The sequence below is a fragment of the Chelon labrosus genome (genome assembly GCF_963514085.1).
Source record: "Chelon labrosus genome assembly, chromosome: 10".
Taxonomy (NCBI): Eukaryota; Metazoa; Chordata; class Actinopteri; order Mugiliformes; family Mugilidae; genus Chelon; species Chelon labrosus.
Window position 1 is genome coordinate 23,161,068 of NC_140360.1, and position 23,150 is coordinate 23,184,217.

Sequence of the window (23,150 nt, forward strand, 5' to 3'; positions counted from 1 at the left end):
GTTACCTTTACAGCTCTTACACAGAAACCTGCTAAATGCCTGCTTCCAAAAGTTAATCAACCTTGAGAACATTAAATACAAAAGTTACAGTAATTCATAAGTATTTTATTACACAAAGAAAATGGCTATCACAAAGTTATCACTGAACATTTAGCAATAAATATGAAGTCCACACACGACAGAAAAATGGGAGACTACGTTGGTTACTATAAAAAGAAAAGACTTGTCGATGAAACTGAACGAGAGTCACAAACACACACATGTACATAAAGAAAGAAACCGACAAACAGATGATTATGAATACACCCTCTATGACACGGTTCCACTTTAGGCTGGAGCAACATTTCGAGTGTTATAAATGAATTCTGTTTAGCTCAGTCCATCCCCACAGACGTGAATCCAAAGTTTCTGTGCTTTCTTCCTTGTCTCTTCAGGAATATAAATGACTATCAGAGTATGAAGCAGCCTCTCAATCAACCGTTCTGCTCTGTTATGTTCCCCTTGTTACAATCTGATCCAATGAAAAGGCGTACATTTGGCGCCACTGAAGCTCCAAACAGGCCGGCAGTGAGCGAAAGTGTCCTCATGTCCATTTAGGACAACCAATATACACTCTGTATTTCCTTCCTCCATGTCTCTCCACTTTCACCTGCTTTCTCTCTAGTTTCTCTGCTCCCCTTCAGTCTCTGGTGGAGTTTAGGAGGGGCCTCCTCCTCCCTGGGCATCTTGGCTGGTGGAGCCCTCTGCCTCAGGGGCGGGGGAGGCCCCTGGGTCTCCTTCTGCAGAAAATAAAATTGGAGAAAAAAATAAAAAAAATCAGCCAAAGATTCCTGAGGAAGGAACTACAACTTCCTGCAGCACTGTGTCAGCATATGAGATTATTTCCAAATATGACAAGAGGTAGTGGTTTGATTTACTGCAGCCAAATGTCATGGGAAACTTGTCTATGACTGAAAAGGAAGACGGTAAAAATAATGATATAACATGCACTGGTCAGACAGCAGGAGTTTGTGTCACATGTAAGACATGATCCTCCTAACAACCTGACACTCTACTACGAGTAGAGGAAGCAAGGACTGTGTTTCACTGTGCGTCCGTTACAGCTCATTTAACACTGAGGCCACAATCAGATCTCCCTGAGACCTTAAGCTGAAAAGAAGCTCCCGTCTGTCATGTTGTTATTTTATTGCATCCAGATTCAAGGACAGTTTCACCACTGATCAAACTCTGGCTATCTTCAGGAGAATGAATTCTGCCAAGAACCGTGGGGGCATCATTCAAACTAGAATATATGGCTGACTAAGAAACACCAAACCTCTCAGCTCTGTTCACTCCAGCAATTCATGGCGTTACATTTGAAGAAATATTACAGTTAAAAGATCATTTTACAGAGAAGATCTGGTGAGGAAGAAGAATATGACTGACTTCCAGCACAATGAAATCTCTACGTTAGCATATCATGCATTTAAATCCAGCTGAACCCGATCAAGCCGTTCTCATTAACATATTTTACTGCTTCGGTAAAAAAAGGATAATAGTGATAATAGAGATGTGGTCAGAAACCCCAGAACATGTAAGGACTGTGCTTTTTTATTTTATTTTATTTATTATTTTTTTTAACATGTAAAATGATCCCTCAGAGAGAAAGCTAGAGGCAATCTTATTTTTTCTCTCCGTCATCTGTTGGGGACGCTGCAGCCAACGTAATACACGTGGAAGAGGGGAACGCCCACCACTGATTAGAGTTGTTCAGGCTGACGTCAAACTATAGATGGTGTGTGTATTGAGCCATTTTAAACCCAAGAAGTTTAGATTTTATTACATTTATGTAAATATCAACACCAGCATTGATCTATTGTGCAACTCAAGAAACACATTTAAGCGTGCAGTACATCTTCCAATTAGAGTATTTTGTGGTAAATAACAGTACTTTACTAGCCATGTGAGGAGCAGAAATGACATGATTGTCTTTGACTCTTGGTCAAGCACTACTGACTCGTCTAGCAAGTTCCATAAGAAAACGGCGTGCTGTGATGTGGCCTTGCTCACCTGCAGCCTTCAGGTCCATCTCTGCCATGTCTTTGGTGAGTTCACTGGTGCTGGCCCCTGCTGTCCCCTCCCCTGCGATGTCGGGCACTGCGTTCCTGCGGCCTGTGCGATCACAGTTGATGAAGTCTGAGTACGACGTCTCCACGTCCATCATCTGTCCATGACCAGCGCTCTCATTACACCTGCCAGAGGGAGGAGGGGATGTCAGACGGCTGCGGAGGTGTTGCAAGAAGCACATAAATCACCCTGCTGTCTTCTTTCAGTGGCCGTGGGAGGATATTCTACTGAGCAATTCTACTTCAGCAGAACCAACAGGACACACAAAAATACTGTCTAGAGACTCAGTCACACAGCACTGAGATATTTAAAAGGTAACTGAGGATCACCAGGGCAAAACGAAGGAGTATTTTCACAACTGAGAGGCCAACAGCTGAGAGACACTTAATAAAAAGAAGAATGAAGGTGTTAATAATTGCCGTTTCTATTTCTGTACAGCGATTAATGGCACTACTGACATCTGTGCTAATTGGGCGTCCTAATTACATCAGGGGAACGGGCTCTCACTTGCATAGCCATACGCCTCGGCAAGAGTATCTCTAACCTAAAGGTACTTACACAGCAAGGATTTAAATGAGGTGGAGAGCTGCACAGAGCGCTGATCAATATGGACAGCCAGAGTAAAAGAGCTAAACCCCATTCAAAGATCAAGAAGAGGCGGAGCCAAGAGAAAGAAGAAAAAAAATTAAGGCGAGCTCCCATTAGCTATTCATTCCTCTTCTGCTTCCTGTTCTCAGTCCATATTTAACTAGGTCATGGATCTTGCCAACCACTAAAACACTATGGAGTTTGTCGTTCCTCAGAGGGAAGAGGACAAATAATAATGCTGCTCCAGAAAACAAGGTGAAACGACGGAAAGGAAAGCAGGAACAGAAAGTAGTCCTCTGATCCAAAGAAAAGGAAACCCAGAGACACTTGATCAGCATGTAAGTGTCGTCACAGCTGCTCCTCTCCTGCAGCTTTATTCCCTGAAGGTTTCCCCCCAGGCTGGCACAGACCTCACTGCTGATGATGTGCTGCGTAACAGACTACTTTACAGCTATGGACGTACTCATATTAAAGCATGTAACAATTCACAGCTAGGCAGGGGCTCTACGAATCTGTAGAGAAAATAAAGGAGTCCTGAGTCAAAGAATGGAGGGAGGAATAAAGACGGGCCGGCAGAGACAGCTGCAACAGGCTGACCTGGGGGCAGTCTGTTCCCAAACTCTTTCACTCGCATTCTTTCAGTATCACTCAAAAGGTCCCACAATTGTTTTTTTTCTCCCACGTACAGTGTGTGTGGGCCATGCCAAGAAGGAAGCGGCCAGGGTCGTTCCCTGAGAGGTCAGCAGACACTGCAAATGTAGGCGATGCTGGTTGAGGAATGTGAAATTTGCAGTGAAGGGCAGTCGTTAAGCCCCAGTAGGTAAGAGCAGTACCTGTGGAAATGTCACTGAGTTCTGGACTGCTGGCATTTTCCCCCGAGTGCTCCTACCGAACACAAGAGCCACTCTGTGTTAACGACTGCAGATGGTGGTGTGATCCTCAGCTAGATTGTCATCTAGATAGCTGGTCTACGCAATCATTAGCGAGCCACATCACAGTGGGAGGCCAGAGACTCCCAGGTTCATAATTACACCTGAAGTACTACCTTCTCCACAACCGACCGAGGCTTTCACTAACCGCCAATTAGTGCTGACGTTTGCAGGAAATTGTCTATAATTCTTCTGACTGATGTCGGAATTGTGATTTTAAATTTCAGCTCTCTTCTGTATGTTCTGTTTAGTGTTTCTTTCTACTATTAAAGATCTGACAGCACCAATACAGATCATTTTTGTTTGCACATTTCATAATTGTTGCAGACTGTAGCCAATGAGAAAAGCTAAAGATTTGTGGACATAATGGTGCTGTTTAGAACTGACACAATTTGGCAATCAGCAAACTTAATAAACAATTACATTTTAAGCAATAAACACAAAAATGGTACAATTCCAGTTTTCCACTTTAGCTACTTTATACGCTGAATTGAATATCTTTGATTTTGGGACTAAATGACTCGCACCAGCGTTGGCTATGTGCGTAGGTCCTGTTGTAGCATATAAGCGTCTTTATATGGTACTGCAGGACCTAAACCCAAGGACCAGCCACAGTGAGCTTCAAATGTGCTCTTCAGCAAAACCTTTCCGCAATTCGTATATACAGTCCAGACAGAGACCTGGCACTTCCAATGTTGTTTCTGTATTTCTCTGCAAAAATAATTCCAAAATGTCTCCCTATTCCTTTAAAATGTGGTACCTGAAAACAGTGATTTAAGATCACATTATGAAAACAATCATTCAGCCACACCACCAGTCAGTGTGACACGGACTGCATGATTTTACTGAGAAATCTATCCAACAAACAACTGAGTCTCCACTGCTGCACTGACTTACTTTCTGTGTTTTATGATGTTTGCCTGTTTCTTCTCCATCGGCCCAGTTGTTGCGCGGCTTATGGGAGTTCCATCTAATTGCCATTTGTTTGTTTAATTAGTCGGCTTGCCTGCACATGTGGATCAAATCCTACCATGAGATCATTAACGGGTTTCCATGGAGGGATGAGGATGATGGTGGTGATGATGTTTTGCCTTCTGCTCTTCAGCGTGTGTTTACACTCCTCTCTGCCTGACTGCCTGGTCTCAGCTGTGCGAGAAGCAGATTAATAGCGCTGCATTTTTAAATCACTTCATCCTTGATATCCACAAAGCTCACTGTGATGGTGAACCTGTTTTTTGAAGCAGTGGAGGCTGCTGTTGTTGCTTGCCTGCTGTGATTTGTGTAATGCAAATGGATATGTAAAGGGCCTAAGATGCAGACGATCTGTAAAAAAATACCAACAACCTTCTGTATAAAAATCAAAGTAATTAAAGCTCTCGTTTATTGAAGGGAAGAATAACAGTGGATATCTGGATCTTTAACTAACAATTATAAGCAGTTTTTATTATTCTCCAAACAATTTTTTACGATGAACCAGTAAATAGGAGCAAACATTAACATTTTAGGGACTTTCTCATATTACCACCGTCTGTCGAAGCCGAAGGTTTTGTCTCCTGCTTCCTTTTACGTTAATCGTTTCTTCTTGTGTTCCAGCCCCATTACTCTGTCCATCGCGTGTCCCATTTCTACACAGTTTTTAGCCATTTCTGACTGCGTTCTCTGTTTGGGCTGCTGGCTATGAAGGGAGTTATAGTTTTCTGGACTGGTTTTCCTTCCCCTTGCGATGGATTTTCTTCATATAAGCAATTTTATTGCTATGGTGACTTACATTTAGTGCCCCATTTTGCCAGTCTCTGAGGATCCCATTATCTGTTAGTAAATTATTTTCCGGAGCAGCTCTCTTCTGCTACATACTTCATCAGGCAAAAACAGAACCACCTGCAATGAAGGCTCACTAACTATTGCCTCAAAAGTTGCCAGCTGACAAATATGTTCTGCACCTGCATTAAAGGAAACAACTCTTCGTGCCAGCAGGTAGCAGTAGTCTGTGGTCATCATTTAAAAGAGGGAAACCTTAAGAGCTGCTATTAGCCGAGAGGCTATGAAGAGCTGAATCATGCTGATGTTGGTCTACATTTCAGTCTAGATACATATTTGATTATTTGAATGTTCAGATTAGGTGAAGAAGACAAGTCTGAGTACCCTTCATTCACTTTTGTCACTTCTGTTTCTCTTATCATGTACTCTCCTTTAAGATGAACAGCCAATCAGAGTGATGTTTCTAATGCTGCAGGAAATACCACTAAAACCAAGGCCGCAGATGCTAACCGATGGGCCAACACCGGCAAACACTGGCCAGTGGCTTACCCTCAGCTTGGTGTGTGTCAGGCTTTAGTCCAGTCAAATATTCAAATTTTAAAAGCTCAAACCAGCAACTGTGTGACATTTCTGATTAATAAAGTAATACATGACATTATTAATCAATTAAGAAAGCTACTTTGACAAATCAGTTAGTTTTCTCACATCTACCTTAATCTGGACCAGATATCTAGATGGCCTAAATAAATGTCCTATGTCCTACAACGTACTGTACAAGAATAAGTTGACCTATTACACACTTTTGATTCATTCACAGCTTTCACACAGAAATGTCAACTGTACTGCAGAAATTATGACTTATAGCGCTCTTAAGGTGTATGTCCTAGTTTAATAAAAAGGTGCCTTTATGTGAAAAACCACCGTGTGTGTATACAGAGGGAAACTCGACACAGCTGCAGCTGGAAACACTAGCACAAGACAAATGTCACAGGTGTGCATTTTCACTTGGGACAATAACAACTCAATACTCAAAGGGAAAACGGTGCTGCTGAACTCATTGTAGCCTCACTCTGCTTCCTGCTCTGTACTGCATGCGTCAACAATCTCCTCAAAGAGGAAAATATCCCAAATCTGCCATTTCCTCTGTTTTGTAGAAATAGTGCCATTGTTATATCGGCACTAAAGCACAACTGCTCGTTGTGAATGAAAGCAAAGGCCAAATGAAAGTGCAACAGGTTGTCTTCATGACAGGTTTGAGCATGAACGGTCACCACACTGGGAGGTGACATGTAACAGGAGAGGTTTTGGCATGGAGATATCAAGAACAAAGGCCTTTGAGATCACTGAGGGAATATGAGTCAGCACAGCTACTTACACCGGACCCATTAGAGAGGCAGGCTCACTCCTATCCCGCTGCAGCCTTTTAAGCCTGATTTGTGTGTAATAAACTCACATTATTTGCAATAACCCACACAGAGACTGGCTTCTTTGCCAATTTTGACGTCCATTAGTGCCATCCACCTGACCAATTTCAAGTCTGTCAACTAATTTTGAGGCAATTATTGACAAGGCACAAACTCTCCTTGTGAATGAGGGTCATCAGCTCGTCATAGCAACTCAAATTTTCCACTGGTTTTTATAGTTTGGTCTATAAAATGCCAGTAATAAGTAAACAGAGAGGAGCTGTTTGATTAATAATTAAATAACGGTCGAGCAAGAAAAACAACTTTCAGCTTTTTTCTGTGTGAGGATTTGACGCTTTTATTTGCCAAACACAACGGTAAAATACATGTCTTTGGGTTTTTGGAGCGTCAAGTCAGACGTCACTTTGAGCTTAGAATACGCAGTTTATACAGAACCATCCCATGAAATAATCATCCAATAAATACGGGAAATAATCATCAGTTGCAGTCTGAAAACAGCCCTGTGTGAAGTTTAAATGTCTTTTATTTTGTCCGATTAAGTCAAAAACACCAAGCTATTCAGTGTAAAATGTTATAAAGCTGAAAAGAAGTGTCAAATCTCCACAACAGGGAACCTGGAACTGTTACTGTCAATTAAATAATCAATTAAACTTTTCAGCTCCAATTAAAAAACACAAACATCCTCTATGCTCTGTCAGCTTGGAGCACAAAACGGATTCTCAACAACTCTTCATTACGTGAAAAGACAAAGCATCCATCTTACCAAAGTAATCAGAGTCGCCTCATCTGCTGTCAGGTGCCTACAAGCAGACAAACGGCTTCGGACAAATACATCCGAGTCCAGTCACCCTCCAGAGCTAAGTGTTACACACTGAGAGCACCATCACATTAGAGTGCCTCAGCTCTTTGCCCTCCTGCTCACCACCTCTCAGCCCCCGTCCAACGTGGTCTGGGCACCGTCCATTCGCATGATGTCAGCAGTTGCTTGGCCGACAACAAGCTCAGTTCAAACACAAGGGAGCTGTATTTCCTCGTCGGGGTAAGCATTGTTGTTGCTCGCTTCCTTTCATAAATAAATAAAGGCCCTGTCCATTCAATTCTGGTGTATATATTTGCCCCATATCCTTCCTCTTCTTACGGGACCTGGGCTGGGTGTGAAGACCTGATTTCCCTTGGTGAAGTGAATATTGGAACGTGGCAAACTAGTTAGTAGTCAGCCATTTACACTGCAAGGACCTTCTCTTATTGAGAGGCGAGCTGACACAAACCTCTGAAACTCAAAAGAGGTTTTCAGCGCCTCTCTTTATATCTTGCACTTAGAAGTCTCTGAATTACTATTAAGTCACAGTGGAAGTCTCTGCCTTCTCTGTCAGACATGCAGAATTATCACTGATAACACTGGCTCCTCGGTGCAATTTTCCATCTCCTTTTCACGGAGGAGATACCGAGAACGATCGCTGCCACTCTCACATAATTGCCAGCCTAAATGAGCATGCTGAGCTCCTAGGTCTGAAGGCATTATGAATCAGCTGAGGAACCGGAGATAAGAAGCCTGACCAACGCCATTAGCGTCAACTACTGTGGAAAAGTCTTGAGTGAACTAATGAATAAAACAAAAGGAGCTGGGCAAAGCCGCTTCTTCAGAAAGCTCAGGCAAATCAAAAATCAATCTAGCTCGTGCTGATTATCTCGGCAGGCTTACAGGGGAGCAGCTGACTCGTGGTTCTCCACTTCACAACTCAGAGCACTTGAGAGATCAATTTGTCTCTCAGAAGAGGTCAGTGCTGGAGAGGGACAGACGTATGAATGGCTTTGCTCCAAAAATGTCTATGAAATATTTTTCTCTTTCCTAATTATTGTCGGTTAAGTGTTTGAAAAAGAAAGAAAACTATGATATAGGAACAGAAAAGCAGCAAGTCCTAACACTTAAAAAGGCAGAAGAGAATTAGAATATGTGTGATTATAAGACTAAGAATCCAAATATAACATATAACTGTGATTCAGGTTTAAACTCCAATTCCCTTAAAGTATAGATGAAGCAAACTAAAACAGCTGCTTGGATATTTGAATCAGTAACTTGAATCAGTAATTGATACAATATGACTACGATGTTGCATATAACCGTGACAACTGAGACAGAGCTCTAAGTTTTGTAATTGATCCTAAAATTGGGGTAAAACTTGGATCACCCTCTCTAACCGGGCTCAGTTCAGTTTACTTGTTCACACCAACCGAAACAAAGCGACCTGAGGGGGAACCACTCCTGGTTTTAGAAGAACAAACTCTGTGTGAAAGCACCCAAGTACTGACCAAGCGCTGATCAAATGTGACACTGATGATGTTATACGTTTATGTCAACCGGTGAAACCAATGCATATGATTGCTTGACATGTTACTGCATCAGTACCGTGACAAATGAAGTTAAAGCCAGCTCCGCTTTGATTCTTTGCACGTCTCATTCGTCAATAGAATAGGGATGTTGCTGCTACAGTTTATTTCCATTACGAATTTATCTCCAGAATATTTCCTCATCTATAGTAAACGGAAAAAAAAGGCCTGCGCTCAGTGCGACAACATCAAAATGTCTTGTTCTCTATTCTATTCAGTTTATTCTCACAGAAGACAAAGAAAACCTTCACATTCAAGAACTGAGTTTTGCCACTTTCGCTGCAGTTTTCTGACAACTGACAAAGGAATAATGGATTCTCTCAGCTCTGATATGCAGAATAAGTAATCTGCATATCAGAGGTTTACAAGTGCAAAACCAAGAAGGTGGTTTTCCAAAACACACTTGATCATTCTTTGTTCTCACCGGGGATTGACCATTTCCTCTGTGCCTGACAAACTTCAAACATGAGCCTCTGTGATCAGATAAATCAATTGTAAGCTTCACCGACAACCTGTGCAGTTAAGTTTCTCTGTCTTCTTGACTCAGACTTAGCAGGATCAGAGAGAGCTGCTGAAGTCATAAACTGATATCTCTAAGCAGTTAACAAACACTTGCAGACATTGGATTAAAAATAGGGCTGCTTTTGAAGACAAATTTCAGTTGGAGACTTTGCTTAAGTTGTAAAGCTGATCAATCACTATGATTTCACAGCAAGCTAATCTCCGAGTAAGAGTTTTAATAGCCAATAAAAAGAGGGAACATAGTTATTGATGCTCAGCAACTGTGCAACATCCTTCTCTGTCAGCAATCAAGTAAGGCTTTAATGGCTTCATATAGCTGCTCTGCGCACGCACACAGCTCAGTGATGTGCTGTGTCTGTGAGTGATGAGGCAAAGAGGAGGCATACAGAAAGCATTAATACAGAGGAGAAGAAGACGAAGGAGAATATGAAGCTTCTTCAATTTATTTTGAAATATGATCATAACATATTTAAGATGTTTGATGTAACATGTGGCTCAGGAGTCTGCACAAGCGTAGTGAGTTTATATTAATATGTCCACTGCACGTACCGAAGTGCTTTTAAAAAGAGTTAGGAGTGGATGTAGTATATTTTAGGACTAATTGTGAAACAGCACACTTGACGAATGTGTAAACAAATGTGGAAACAATACAGGCTGTGACGCACCAAGCCTACGGTCAGCTGTTTACCACTGAGAGGGAATCAGTAAGTATCTGAAGCCCTAGTTTTGGCGGAGTGTCGCACACTGTTAGCCCCAGTCTGACTCTTTTTTTTTCACTTGATTCAGCATGTTGAAACTGCAGCCGAATGAGTCGGCTTAGAGATCCACAGCAGGAAAAGAGAAACTAATGTGACAAAAGAACATGTGACGACTATGAAGTTCAGAGGACACACAACGAAGACTATTCTCTTTTTTCAACGTGATAATCTATCCCTGTACAGTGCCTTGTAGCTCTTCCTGGCTAATCCTAGCTTTCTTCCAGTTTCCCCTTGTGAATGACAAATAAAGACTACTGCCACCTGCTGGTAGAAAGAATTATTTCCTTTCACTCAGGCGCAGAACCTATGTGCTAGCTGCTAGTGTTCAGTCTGCCGTCATCATCCAAAGTTCTTTTATAACGGTCTGGTGAGCTATCAAGAGCCCCAGTATTAACTCTGCTTCAGGGTACAAAATTTGTTACTTCACACAGCATCTCCCTCTGGACCCACATAACACTTTGTTCAGCTTCTGCTTCACACATGGAATACAACTCCCCAAGAAGATGTGAAGTCAGTGAAATCCTCCTTTAACCAGCGGCTGAGCAGAGCACAGTAACTTCATGTTACACATATTATTTCGTGGTTGGGCGCAGCAGCTTCTTGGAATCGCCACTGGTTGCCTGGACACGTCACCGTAACAACGAGAATCCAGGAAGTGCAGCAGCTCCTGACTGTGGCTACACACAGACTGCAGACCGACCTCCCGTCTAAAACTATTCCTGTGAAGTTGGAACACTTTCTTAAAAAATATATTAACTTAAGATAAGATAATCCTTTATTTATACCACAGTGGGCAAATTTGGGCACACAGGAGTCAGTGACTATCTGACTACATCAGCAATGATTGAATGGGAAGTGCTTCGGTTACTTCACCAAATACAAGTCTGACTGATTGATTAAAAAAAAAGAGAGAAAAGCTGAAAATCCTTTATATAACATGTTTATGACTATGTCTGCTTAAAGCAGACCAGTCTCCTCTAACTAAGAACAAACCCAAAATGTCTTGATTGTGATTGATTTTGTTAATCTACTAAGTCGTCTCATCTGTTAAACAGATGGCAGCATCGCATAACAAACGGCACTGAAGAGACAGACAATACTTCTACTACTCCCTTTTGTTAGCTCATTTAGCAACAGCTAGGTGGATCAATAACCGTTCTTGAGGCCGGAGAGGCAGTGCATCTTAATATTACAAAACAACAGGATCCCATACACCATCCAGGATCAGATATCCCTCTACGGAGGTAAGGAAAGGTTACGCTACGAGAGGTATTAAATGCACAACACTGTGTCCGGTGCGTATGTGTGTGTGTACCCGCGGCCCAAAAAACTGTGATCAATCAATGCTTCACAGCCAGAAGAGAGAAGTGGCAAGACTGCCTCAGGCTATAGGGATTTCCCTGGTTTGTGTTTGTTTGTGTGAATAAAATGGGTGTGACTGATTCCCATCAACCACCATGTGATTCACAGATGAGTCAGGAGCAGGTGCTCCAGCTGGACTCCAAGATGAAGCCATGATTACAACCCCCTCAGAAAATAAAAAAAAAAACAATCTCACATCGCTATTTCCGAGTGGCAACTGTTTGTTTAGAGGCTCGTCATCCTCGAGATTCTTCACAGGCTGCGCTGTTGTTACAAACACAAGTGTGTCAGCAGAAACAGATTCTACAATGACTGCACGACACAGAGACACACACTCACATCTCTCACAATATAAGCAAGGAAAACAGATGAGTGTTCTTTGAGACACACTTCTCTGTACAGCTACTTTCTTGTTCTCTTAAAAAGCCAAAATTATTTATGACTGTGCAAAGCAGCTGAGGAATAAAGTAGGCTAGAATGTGGTGTGGCTATAACTCTTTAAAGATGCTACATTCATGTTGAATATATTTAGATCTGGATGACTGTGCTGTGTGTCTGGAAGTACTCGGAGCTTAGAGAAGTCAGCTGCTACGAAGGTTGTATATATTTTATGTCCACTCTTGTTTGAGTATTTTCTATCCTGTTTAAGTTTTACTTAATTAATTAAATATCTTCAGGTTTTGGATTGTTAATTGAGGGATTTGAAAACTTTTTTGATATTTTATCAGTCCTACAATGGATATATTAACTGAGGAAATCATTTAGAGATGGATCAATATTAATAATCCTTGTAAGCTGCAGCCCTGGATTCAACATCCTTTCGTGTAAAATGAATTTCTGCTATTAAAGTGTCACATAAATAAATTAACAGAAAATGACCGGAAACAAATTTAATTTAGATCAGTGGTTCAAATAGTTTATCCAAGCAAACTTCCTGGTTTCCGATTCCTAAATGTGAAAGAATTTAATTTAATCTATGTTTTTTTTTCTGGCTGATGATGCAAAGTAAACATCGTTGGGGTTTGTTTTTCTGAGAAATCTAGACAGCTGAGGCCGTCGTCTTTGACATGGGGAGCTTGTGATCATGGCTGTAACAAAGTCATTAGTGATATCTTGTCAAAAGTTGTAATGTAAGAAATTGTGAAAAACTGTGTCCTAATGCTTTGTTTTTTAATGTTTTTGTGAAGGACTTTATGTTGATTTGAAAAGTGCTAGATGATTATTATTATTTTACAATAATAGTATGTAAAAACATTAATCCTCATATATAGATTTGTATATGCAGTATGGACAGTCAGTATGTATGATGCTTATAAACCTTAAAAAGGTAGTAGATTACCATTTTTGGCAGATAATGAATTAGCCACAGTTTTAATGATCAGTCATCACAGCCCAGTCAAGCAAGATTTCACCTAAAATGAGAAGATCTGCTACTTTTCCCCATTTTAAAGTTAAAAGTCTTAGTTGCATTATCCAGTTTTGTGGAATAGTGTGATTATAATTAAAATCTTTACATTTCTTTTTACATTTTCTTTGTCCAAAATCCAAAGACAATCAAATTACATTTAAAGAAAATTTAATTTGCGGCATTCTAGCTGCAGATTCATTTATGTCAATCGATGAACCAATTACTTGTTTCGGTTCTAATTAGTTCTCGTCTCCCCGTTCCCATAAGTCCTCAGGTGTCGTAGCGTTCGCTTTCCATCTCAGTAATGCAGAGGCCATGCGGTGACGTGCGAGCGCCGCTCTGTGATTTTCCTCCCACCGGCCGTTCTATCTGTTCTGAGTCTACTGCAAGGTTGCCCATTTCTATTTGTGTCCACACATTTAACAACACGAGACCTCAGCAGGAAGCAGGTGGTTTGTTTGCATGTGTTGTTTATGCCCCATCTTTTCCCAGGCTCACGCACTGGAGGCTGAACGAGACCCTTGAGCTGACGAGGAGGAGGAGGAGGAGGAGGAGGGAGCAAGGACAAGAGAAAGGTGAGGGGACAGGAGAGGAGAAGGTGATGGAGATGTGGAGGAAAATGAAAAGACGATGAGGAAAGGATGGAAAGCAGATGAGGGTGACGAAAGAGCAGAAAAAACAGGACAGAAAAAGAAAGGAGGATGAGAGCTGCAGAGAAGGAATGCATGTTTATTGTGCTTTCTAAATAAAGAAATAATCCCTCACTGGAGCCAGTGTTTTCATTACTTTTTTGAGAACTTGAGAAACACAATACATCCTCCTCCTCCAAGCTGCTGTGTACAACCATTTAGCCAGTTTGTAACAGAATATATGATTTGGTTGCGGGCTACTTGTCTCTGCACCACCTGTTAGAGGGATTTCACCCACAACTCCCCCGACTCCCCTCACCGTAGCTTTAACGTAATAACACACAACCACATTAAGCCCGAGACTTCTCTCTCTCATAAAGCTGTAAATGTGATTATGCTAACCACAGCTGTTCTTTGTGCCACATTTAAAATAATTTGAGGGGAAACGAGCCTCTCCTCTCACCTGTGCCGACGGCCACGCTGCGTCTGCTGTTTGCCAAGTAATTCCACTCAGCTGCATCATCACACCTTTCTCCCACAAGTCTAGGAGGACGTGGGCGTCATGTGATTTGATTTGCTGAGCTGACCGGGACACAAAGGCGGAGACGTAACCCTCCTCATGAGCAAACACACAAAAAAGAACAGCGGCAACCATTGCACTTTCCTCTAGACGTGATAATAAAAGCATTAATCATGACAGTACAGAACACAGCTGTGCATAGCACTCAGCACCAATGGAAGATGTAGTCAAAGCTTGTATACAAGCAAGTGTCCCTCATTCAAAGTCCTTGAGTAAAAATGCAAATGTATTATTAAGTAAATTTTTGTAGAGTCACAAGTAAACACACAGGCGCCAGTCAGTGGTTATATTGCCATGACATCATAGCAATGACACTCCTTAATGGCAGCAGCCATCCCCAGTAGGATACAGCCTGACACAGACACACACATGCTTTAGGAACAACTCAAAAAACATGAGGAACATGGCCTCCAAATTCACTAGATCTCAATCTAATCAAGCATCTGTGGGATGATGCACAGAGGCCCCTCCCCTCATAGGACCCAAAGGCCCCCACTAACAACATTCTGTTACCAGACACCACAGGACACCCTCAGAAGGACCATGTCCATTCTCTGATCAGTCACAGCTGTTCTGGAGGAACAAGGGAGACCTACACAATATTAGGAACGTGGTCATAATGTTATGCCTCATCAGTGTGTACACCACATGTTAGCGCTGTAGCTGGTAACCAGCACGTTAACAATTCTCCTGCCAGGAAAGCAGCTGGAAATACAGAGGAAATGGCTTATATGACTCTGTCAAAAGGTAACCAGCCAGGAAGCAGTTTGGTCAATAAACTCCCCATAACACTACAAAGTTGTTTTTACACTTTGGAGTTTCAAGGACTGATAGATTAAGGCAACATGGAAGTGCCTCAGCGGCCAACTCCAAAAGCAATACAAATCTCTACAGACCTCCATATTTTCTCCTTTCAGGACAACAGTACAGTTGGTGAATTTCTACAGAAGTCATTCGTTTAAATTTAAAGAATTAAAGTAATGCATAATTAGGGGTGCTGCCGCTTTACGCGACAGGTGGGTTCCTAGGCTGCTAGATGTCTGCTTTAGCTCCAGTCATGCTCCATGTCTTGTGGAGCTGACTTTTTTTTCCCCCAACTAAACAAAACCATTTGAGAGATTTTAGTTGACCTGACTAAAATTCTCAGTGAGCCTTAAATGTTGTGGGTTTAATATTAATAATGCTCTGTATTTATTCATTTTGTTTTGAATGTGAAGTCCTGATCTGACGAAGCAAGAGTTTTTCCCTCTGAAATATAGCAGAGTAAAAGTATAGTTGCATAAGTAAATCAAACTTATAACACAACAGGCCATTAAGCTGTGACTATTCATTTTGTAGACATAATTAATAGTAGTAATTAACCTACTATTTGATGAATTTGGCTCTTCTCTAGCAACAGCTGGGAAATGGGATGTACTTTTAATATATCACTGTCAAGTTCATTTTAATCGCTGTCATTATTTTCCTTTCTAGTTCATGAGAGTGACCTCCTATCAACACAACTCATTGTCTCCTCTCCCCAGCGATTCGGCTGAAACCCTCCAATAAAATATTATAAAGCATGCCGAGCCTGAGAATTACCGAAGTGGATCGGATAAAAGCATAAAGCAGATCACGAGCCTCTGATTTCCTGTCAGACAGCAAAGATCACGTCGTGCCTTTAACCCGTCTCATCGCTTTAACAGTTCGCTGGTTTTCGCACTTTATTCGCATCAATTTAAAATGGGCCGCTCCATCTAGAATAATTAAAGTTCATTTTCATTTTTTTTTTCCTTTCCACAGAGATTCCCATCAAATCATCCCTCACTGACCTGCTGGACCAAAGAAGGACATGTCTGTTTTACTTCCAAACCAGTTCACATGGATGAGAACCATTTACATAATAAGGCTTGATTAAAAATTCTCTACGTAGACGGATTCAAAACTGTGTTTATTCAACACCTCGGCCTTTTCTGTGAAATGTATGCTGATGCTGTGGGCCAATCAGACTGAAGTAAGGGGGCGTAACTCGGCTTTGCTACATTAAACCCACTGGCTTCATGCTGAATAACAGATGTGTTGCCACTGAGAAGATCAACCTTACCAAACAATGTCATTCATCAGGATGATGAAAGACACAAGGAAATAGATGTTATAAATGTAGCATCTATGCACCCGTTTCCCAGTGTAGCAGTCAGCTGCAGCCTAACCGAGCACACTTGTTGCCAGGATTTAACAAGGCACTGAAGTAAATTGCCTGGGTCAGTACAGTATTTCCTGCGCCAATTTGTGCTTGGAATGGAAACCACCACAAATCTGAATGATACTCCACCCGATATCCATCTTCCGAGAATGATACACTCACTCCCTTTGAGCGTAATGATTTGCAGTTTGAGCCCTTGCAGAGAACGAAGGCTGTAGTCAGTTTGTTTTCATAGCGGTTACTGTATCTTTCAGTGGTGACCCAGTTTAATAATAAAGAAATTATTGTCAGCGTGCTCAGTGTGTCCCAAACACTGGGACTTTTTGCCCACATATGGTTAAGGCTGCTGCTTCCATCTCAGCCCGTACACTCGACCCTGGTGACCCTGGCAGGAACATTTGTGTGATTATTTGCGGTCGCTGAAGAATCCGAATCCTGCTCTTCTTTCGTTTCAGTCCCAGAGAGTTTCTTTGCTCTCCTACTTAAGACGAAAGATGTTCTGTGTAAATAAACCCACTAAAATTTGACTCTTTCATAGTGTTTTATAGAAAAGAAAAAAGATCTTGGTGTCACTTTTAAACTGCTTTAAAGCAGCTGGAATTTATATTTTTTTAATAATGTACGGTGTGGTCACTAACAGAGAATTATAACACGAATCTGAAGCTCCTTTGAAGCTCCTCTTTCTCCTTTTTAGGGCTTCAAAGTGAGCAGCTGTGTCAATGCCGATTTATATTTCTGTGCTACTGTCTGTGTCCGCGCACAGTATAGGATTATGGGAATTCAATCAAGGCAGAAGCTGCAAAGACAAACTCGAACAGAGTCAGAAGCCAACTGTGCATCCCCTCTAGCACTGTATATGTTTAAGGCTTGACTGGCTGAAATTTTGGCTTGGTCTGAAAAGGAATAATCACAGACGACTTCACTACAAAGACAAGGCCTGTCGATGAGAATGCTCAATCTATATTATTTCTCTCCCCTCCAAAGTTGTCCTTTAGTCAGTATTTACAACGCGGTGGTCAAAGCCAAAGGACCAACAACTACATAAACAGTACCCTGCATTTTGTTTTTGTCAACATCAACTGTGGCGAACAGCTATAACGGTTAGGTAGCACTAACTAAGCTGTAGCATGCTAGAGCCTTCTGCTGTTTTCCTGTAGCTTTACTGATTTGGTTTGTTCTCAGCACTCTCACTTGCACCATTTTGGCAGCTGCTTTCAGCAAACAAAATCTCTAAAATCTCACAGTACTCTACTTGCTCATCCCTCAACTGCCGACATACACATTTCGAAAATAACCTGAAGATAGTCAAACACATACAAGTACCAAATACAGGAGTGTGAATATTGGACTGGGGGTGCTCCAAACAGCAACTGATTGAAATATTACGATAATGTCTTTTTATACCTCAGTTACTGAGGACTACTGAACCTGGATAGTTGTTAGAAAGTAACAGAGCGTACAGATTTGTAACACATAAAAGCAAAACAAACACAGCCCTGCATTCCTCTGGAATGAAATATATTTTATGAATTAAAAAATAGAAAAAACTGTGTGTGCACAGAAAACACATTAGATTATATTGAAGCCACAAATATAAATTTCAGCAGGCTGACAAAAAGAACAAAATACAGTCTTCTTGTTTACAATAAGACCTGCAGTGCAGAAGAGCTGCTTGCCATGTACACTTGTCCACGATGCACAGAAGTAGACTCGTGCTGCATGGGCCAGGTCTGTGATGATGACTGACTGCTGACGCCAGCATACATGACATGCAAGGAGCTAGTTTGTGGTACTTTCTCCGCTCTGCTGCTATGGTCCAGCAGCCACAACACCACAAAAGCAGATAACGTATCTGAGAACTGTGTCATCTGATCTGCTTCACTGATAGCCCCGATATGGAGGTCAGTATTCATCCATATTCATCAGGTGTCCAGAAGCACAACTCCAAATGAATTCTTGTGCTGCTCTCAAACTGCCAGGTGTCTAATTTCCATCCTAAAACATTACATGCAAATCTCCTGTTCAAACTTCCTCAAGCCCCAACAAAAAAAAAAAACCAGCATTGAAGAACTTGTGCCTCATTGACAAAGTCCTCAAACATTGGTTTCATCACATGGGACCATTATGTAAACTGTGGCTATTTATAGCCCCTCTCTTATTGATTCATCACAGGTACCTGTGAACCATCATCATTGTTAAGCATCGGGAAGTAGGACTTTCAAAGGTGCTTGACAAAAAAGGATGAAAAAAGCAGGAAAACAAAATGATCTTGAATTAACTTTGCTGCTCTGAAGCATTCTTCTTTCATAAACAGGAGTTCATGTGTGGGTAAATGGCACATGCATGTTTTATGCACTTATACATCATAACATAAACTAAGAAGTGTTGTCTATAGGGAAAATTCATTTCTAAACAAAAAAGAGAGAAACTGGGCTTTGATTTTACACAGTAGACAAAAGTTTGCTTCTTATAGCCAGAGTCTCTCACAGCAGACCAGAAGGGTCTTTCCATCTGTCACACGAGACACTAATGGCTGAGGTGATGCCACTTCATCTTCTCCTCATGGGGAAGTCAGAAAGCTAAAAACAGAGACGCTTGCAGCCTCCGTGCGCAGGGCAAGGAATGTGGTTAGAGGTCATTGCAGTTGAACTGAAAAAACCATGCCCGCAAAATATGTGCACATTAAACTTGAAGGTACACAGAAGGAAGTGCACAAAGATATGGAGCATATGAGCAGTATTAAAACACTGCTTCACTGTTGTTTTCTGATCCTGGTTATCTTGAACCTGACAGGGAAGTCTCTGGTCAGGCGACTGATTGTGGATATAATCTCAAGGAAATCTAGAAGGCATCTGAACCAGTTCTGAGAATAGATTTCTATATTTAGCTAAAGCATGTAATGTTTTGTCCTTACTGCCTCAGATTGCCATTTAAGGACAGTATTGAAAGACAGAGCTAGGAAAGACATTGCGTATGTGCACTATAATATGCGCTGAGGAAGACTGCTTTAACCTTCAGTAGGAACACAAATGGAAAAAAGCCGTCTGGCAAGGGGGAAAAAATTATTTGATGACCACTGAAGGAAAAACAACTGACAGAAACAAGCACACAGTAACATCCCACCCCCACCATCCCTGATGCGCAAGGATACAGGCGTCCACATGTTCACTGGGTAACCATGTTATTGTTGGCAGCTCTCAGCAGAAACAAATATGACTTCTCCTTACTGAAGGAGTTGGAGGTGGAGGATGGTGTTGGTAAGAGTGTTGGTCATGCAGCACTGCAGATAATCATAACTGCACTAGCATGACCTGATTACTCACGATCTAGCCGCTCTCTGAATAACCAGTGTCACAGATTAGAAGATGCGCAACGCTCAAAGGCCTCAGAGGATGAGCCGTCGGAACAGCCAAATCACGAGCACGTGCAACCTTAATGGTGAGCGGTCTGCCTTTTCCTCCGTGTGTCTCGTCTCCAGTCAGGAAAAACGACTGGAGGCGCACAGGAGGGAAAGCTCTGCGGGGCTCTGTCCAAGGTCAGCAGGGCATGAGCGTCCCTCCAGTAGCAGGGGTTTTCTAGCTTCACTGCGCTCTCTATTCTGGCCACTCTCCAGCCCCCTTGGCCATTTTGATGGATAACAGACCCATGTTTGGTAAGCTGGTAGAGAGAGAGAGAGAGGAGACGAAGCAGCAGAGAGCTGCTCCAAAGAAAGACACGTCTGACTGCACAGACCGTGCAGTTTAATCTTAAAGTCATCAAGTGGCCTAAACCCCAGCGACATGGGATTTTTCCACAAAAGGAAAATGACATATGTGCTATGAAATGCTGGAGAAAGATTCAGCTCGCAAAAAGTGTTAAGATAATATCCACTTGTTTCAGTCTAGGGCATTAACAATTAGTCAAAGGAGATATTTTGATAATAGTCGAACAAAAACATCTTTCTTTACTTCATTTCAACCTCTAAAATGTGAATATGAGCTAGTTTTCTTTGTAAACAGCTTCACCTTAATGTTTTCATATTTTATGAGCAGAAAAAAATGTTAGTTGCTCCTCCTTCATGTTGGTGCCTTCTGTGCAACAGTTCCCCTGAGCCACAAAATCCCAAATCAGAACATATCAGTTTTGACAGTCAAGCCACAGCAGCTCTGTTTACTGACTCATATCGCAACGGTGCAAAGCTATGCTATTTTAACTCAATCACAAACGCTGCTTCATTTTTATTCCTGTGCGCTGTGCGCAGGGAGCACCTTTTTGGTTACACTGAGCCGGTCGACAGTGAAGCAAAGCACCACAGACAAGGCAAGAAGCCAGTATTTATTTTCACCAGTCCCCATGCCCAGTAACGCTGGCACTTGCCCAGCAACACTCATGCAAAGTAGGGGGTCCCGGGCTGCTTCCCACCATCCTGGTGCTGCTCAGCCTCTGAGCACCATCTCCATCCTGACCTGCCTATTCGCACCATGCACCAGCAGAGAAACAGGTTTTCAGTTTTCTCAGCAGCCCGGTTATTGCTTGCAGACCGCTTGCCATCGCTGCCATGTTATCTTATTGAGTTAGGAAATAGAAGTTGATTTGTGTTTGTGTGAGGAGAGGGGGGTGTGGGGGTGTGGGGGCGGGGGGGTGTAGTATCTGGGTGCAGGAGAAAAAGCACAGTTGATGATGAGAGACAGTGAATGCAGCAGCTAATGTGTGGGAGGTACGTTCACGGCAGCAGATTTAAATTGTACAAATGAGCACGGGCAATAATGGTCGCTCGTGTAAATTAAATGGTACGATTAATAATAATAATGATAATAAATCAAGACAAAGAGGGGAGACGCAGACGTTAATTTAAGCCGTCTGTGAGCAGTGGACACTCACGGCTTCGTCAAGATGTATTGTCTGGTCGCTGGGCTGGCTGGAAAAATGCCTCTCTAAAATCACGTAGAGGCGCTTCGTGACTCTGCAGCTCCCTGCGGATGGTCACTTCAAACATTAACTGCCCCACCATTTTTAAAGCCAGTTAAAATAAATAAAATAAAGACATTTGCCCGCCGCATTTGTGTCAATAAAATAGAAAGAGCTCCACTAACCTTGGTCGGGTCGCCCCCTGTTATCCACTTGTTACAATGGAAATTTAACACCATGGATCTCCAGTTAAGTTTCCTGGCAGTCGGACAAAAACGCAGCACGGCGAGAGGGAACTGGAGCGGGACGGAGTCAATTTACAAAAACACAAAAGCTGCGGTGGAAGGAGAGCGCGTTAGCAGCCTGCTTGGTTTTTTTTTTTTGTAATTTTTCCTCGGCGCACCGTCTGCAAACAACGAGAGAAAAAGGTTGTGTCTTCAAACAGCTGTTTTCCAAAATGGAGTTAGCCTGGTGGGAGCCAATCAGAGCGAGGCTGTGGAGGCTCCCGCTCCTCCTGTTGGCTGAAGCCACATCCACACTGCGCTCCCACGATTACACATCAACACACACACACACACGGGATAGACATACAGGATAGACATCATGGTTTTTGGAGGGGGTGATTCTTTGTTAGCTTTCATGTCTCTGCAGCTTTACCTATCCGCTCACCAAACCACTGTAAGATGAGATTTCCACGCAGGTGACTCCAATTTGATGTTAATTCTGAACATCCAATAATTATTACAGGTGTTATTATTTGTGTGTCTTTGCATGAGGCACCAGGGGAGCAGTTTAAGAGTTACATGCCTTGCTCAACGGCAAATGCCACAGATGCAGTAGGGGATTTGAACTAATGACCATCCAGTCCCCACAGTCATATCTTGATAAAGGCTTGAAACTTAACGTTTTGCACATGAAGAATTGACTCCTATTATGGAAGGTGTACCTAATAAATTGGCAATTGAAAGCAGTTTAGTACACTTTTATAAAGCTGAATGGGCCAAACAAAATCCTACATTCCCCATAATGCCACTGCACTATACTGTATATATCATCATTAGACCTTCAGAGGCGTGCCTTGTCCCATCTGTATTGTTACAATTAAGTCATATATCCAAGCATATAAATAACTTTAGGTTTTAGTCATCAGTGCTTTTGACTTATAAACCTAAGCATTTGTTCATCTGAAAAGTAAATGTGATCTTTGGGTGTCATTTAACTACTGTTGCAATTGTTGTAAAAGCCTCTACAGGTGCATAGATCCATATGTTATGATACAGTTTTATTATTTGGGCTGTTAATCAGAAGATATTCACGTTACATTAATACAGTACATATTGTCTTTAAGTGCAGGCTTTACTTTTAGGCTATTTACATCCAAATATTAGGAAAGGGTTTAGGAATTACAACCATTTTATACACGGTCATCTGCTTTCATGAAGGCTAAGGTGATTGGACAGCTGACGCAAAAGCTGTTTCATGGACAGATGTGGGAAATTCCCTCACTCCTCATGTTTTGGAGTTGTTTCCTAGCGTGGCGTTTGCTTTTAGAAGCTGTGGCTGCGAATCCGGGACGTGCATTCAGAAGAGATCTCAGTGCAAGTGACACAGTCCTGCCTCAGGCTGCAG

At 42.0% G+C, this 23,150-nt stretch overlaps 1 protein-coding gene across 3 annotated transcripts; it reads right to left on the reverse strand.

Annotated features, from left to right (window-relative positions):
• Positions 1-84: 84 nt before the first annotated feature.
• On the reverse strand, positions 85-21,958 carry pkig (protein kinase (cAMP-dependent, catalytic) inhibitor gamma). Of its 3 annotated transcripts, none has more exons than XM_084552962.1 (3): positions 21,707-21,958; positions 2,050-2,231; positions 85-779 (listed from the first exon to the last, which is right to left on the reverse strand). In XM_084552962.1, the coding sequence occupies exons 2-3, from the start codon at positions 2,201-2,203 to the stop codon at positions 697-699; spliced, it is 237 nt and encodes a 78-aa protein (XP_084409088.1). In that variant the 5' UTR covers positions 2,204-2,231; positions 21,707-21,958; the 3' UTR covers positions 85-696. The 3 variants fall into 3 exon arrangements, with proteins under 3 accessions (XP_084409088.1, XP_084409090.1, XP_084409089.1); XM_084552964.1 differs by lacking the exon at positions 21,707-21,958 and adding an exon at positions 19,958-20,081; XM_084552963.1 differs by lacking the exon at positions 21,707-21,958 and adding an exon at positions 7,569-7,745.
• Between the last annotated feature and the right edge of the window lie 1,192 nt (positions 21,959-23,150).

Coding starts and splice junctions, on each gene's coding strand:
- pkig (XM_084552962.1), bottom strand. CDS start 2,203: ATGATGGACGTGGAGACGTCGTACTCAGACTTCATCAACTGTGATCGC. Junction 780..2,049: donor GATGGACCTGAAGGCTGCAG/GTGAGCAAGGCC, acceptor TATTTTCTGCAG/AAGGAGACCCAGGGGCCTCC.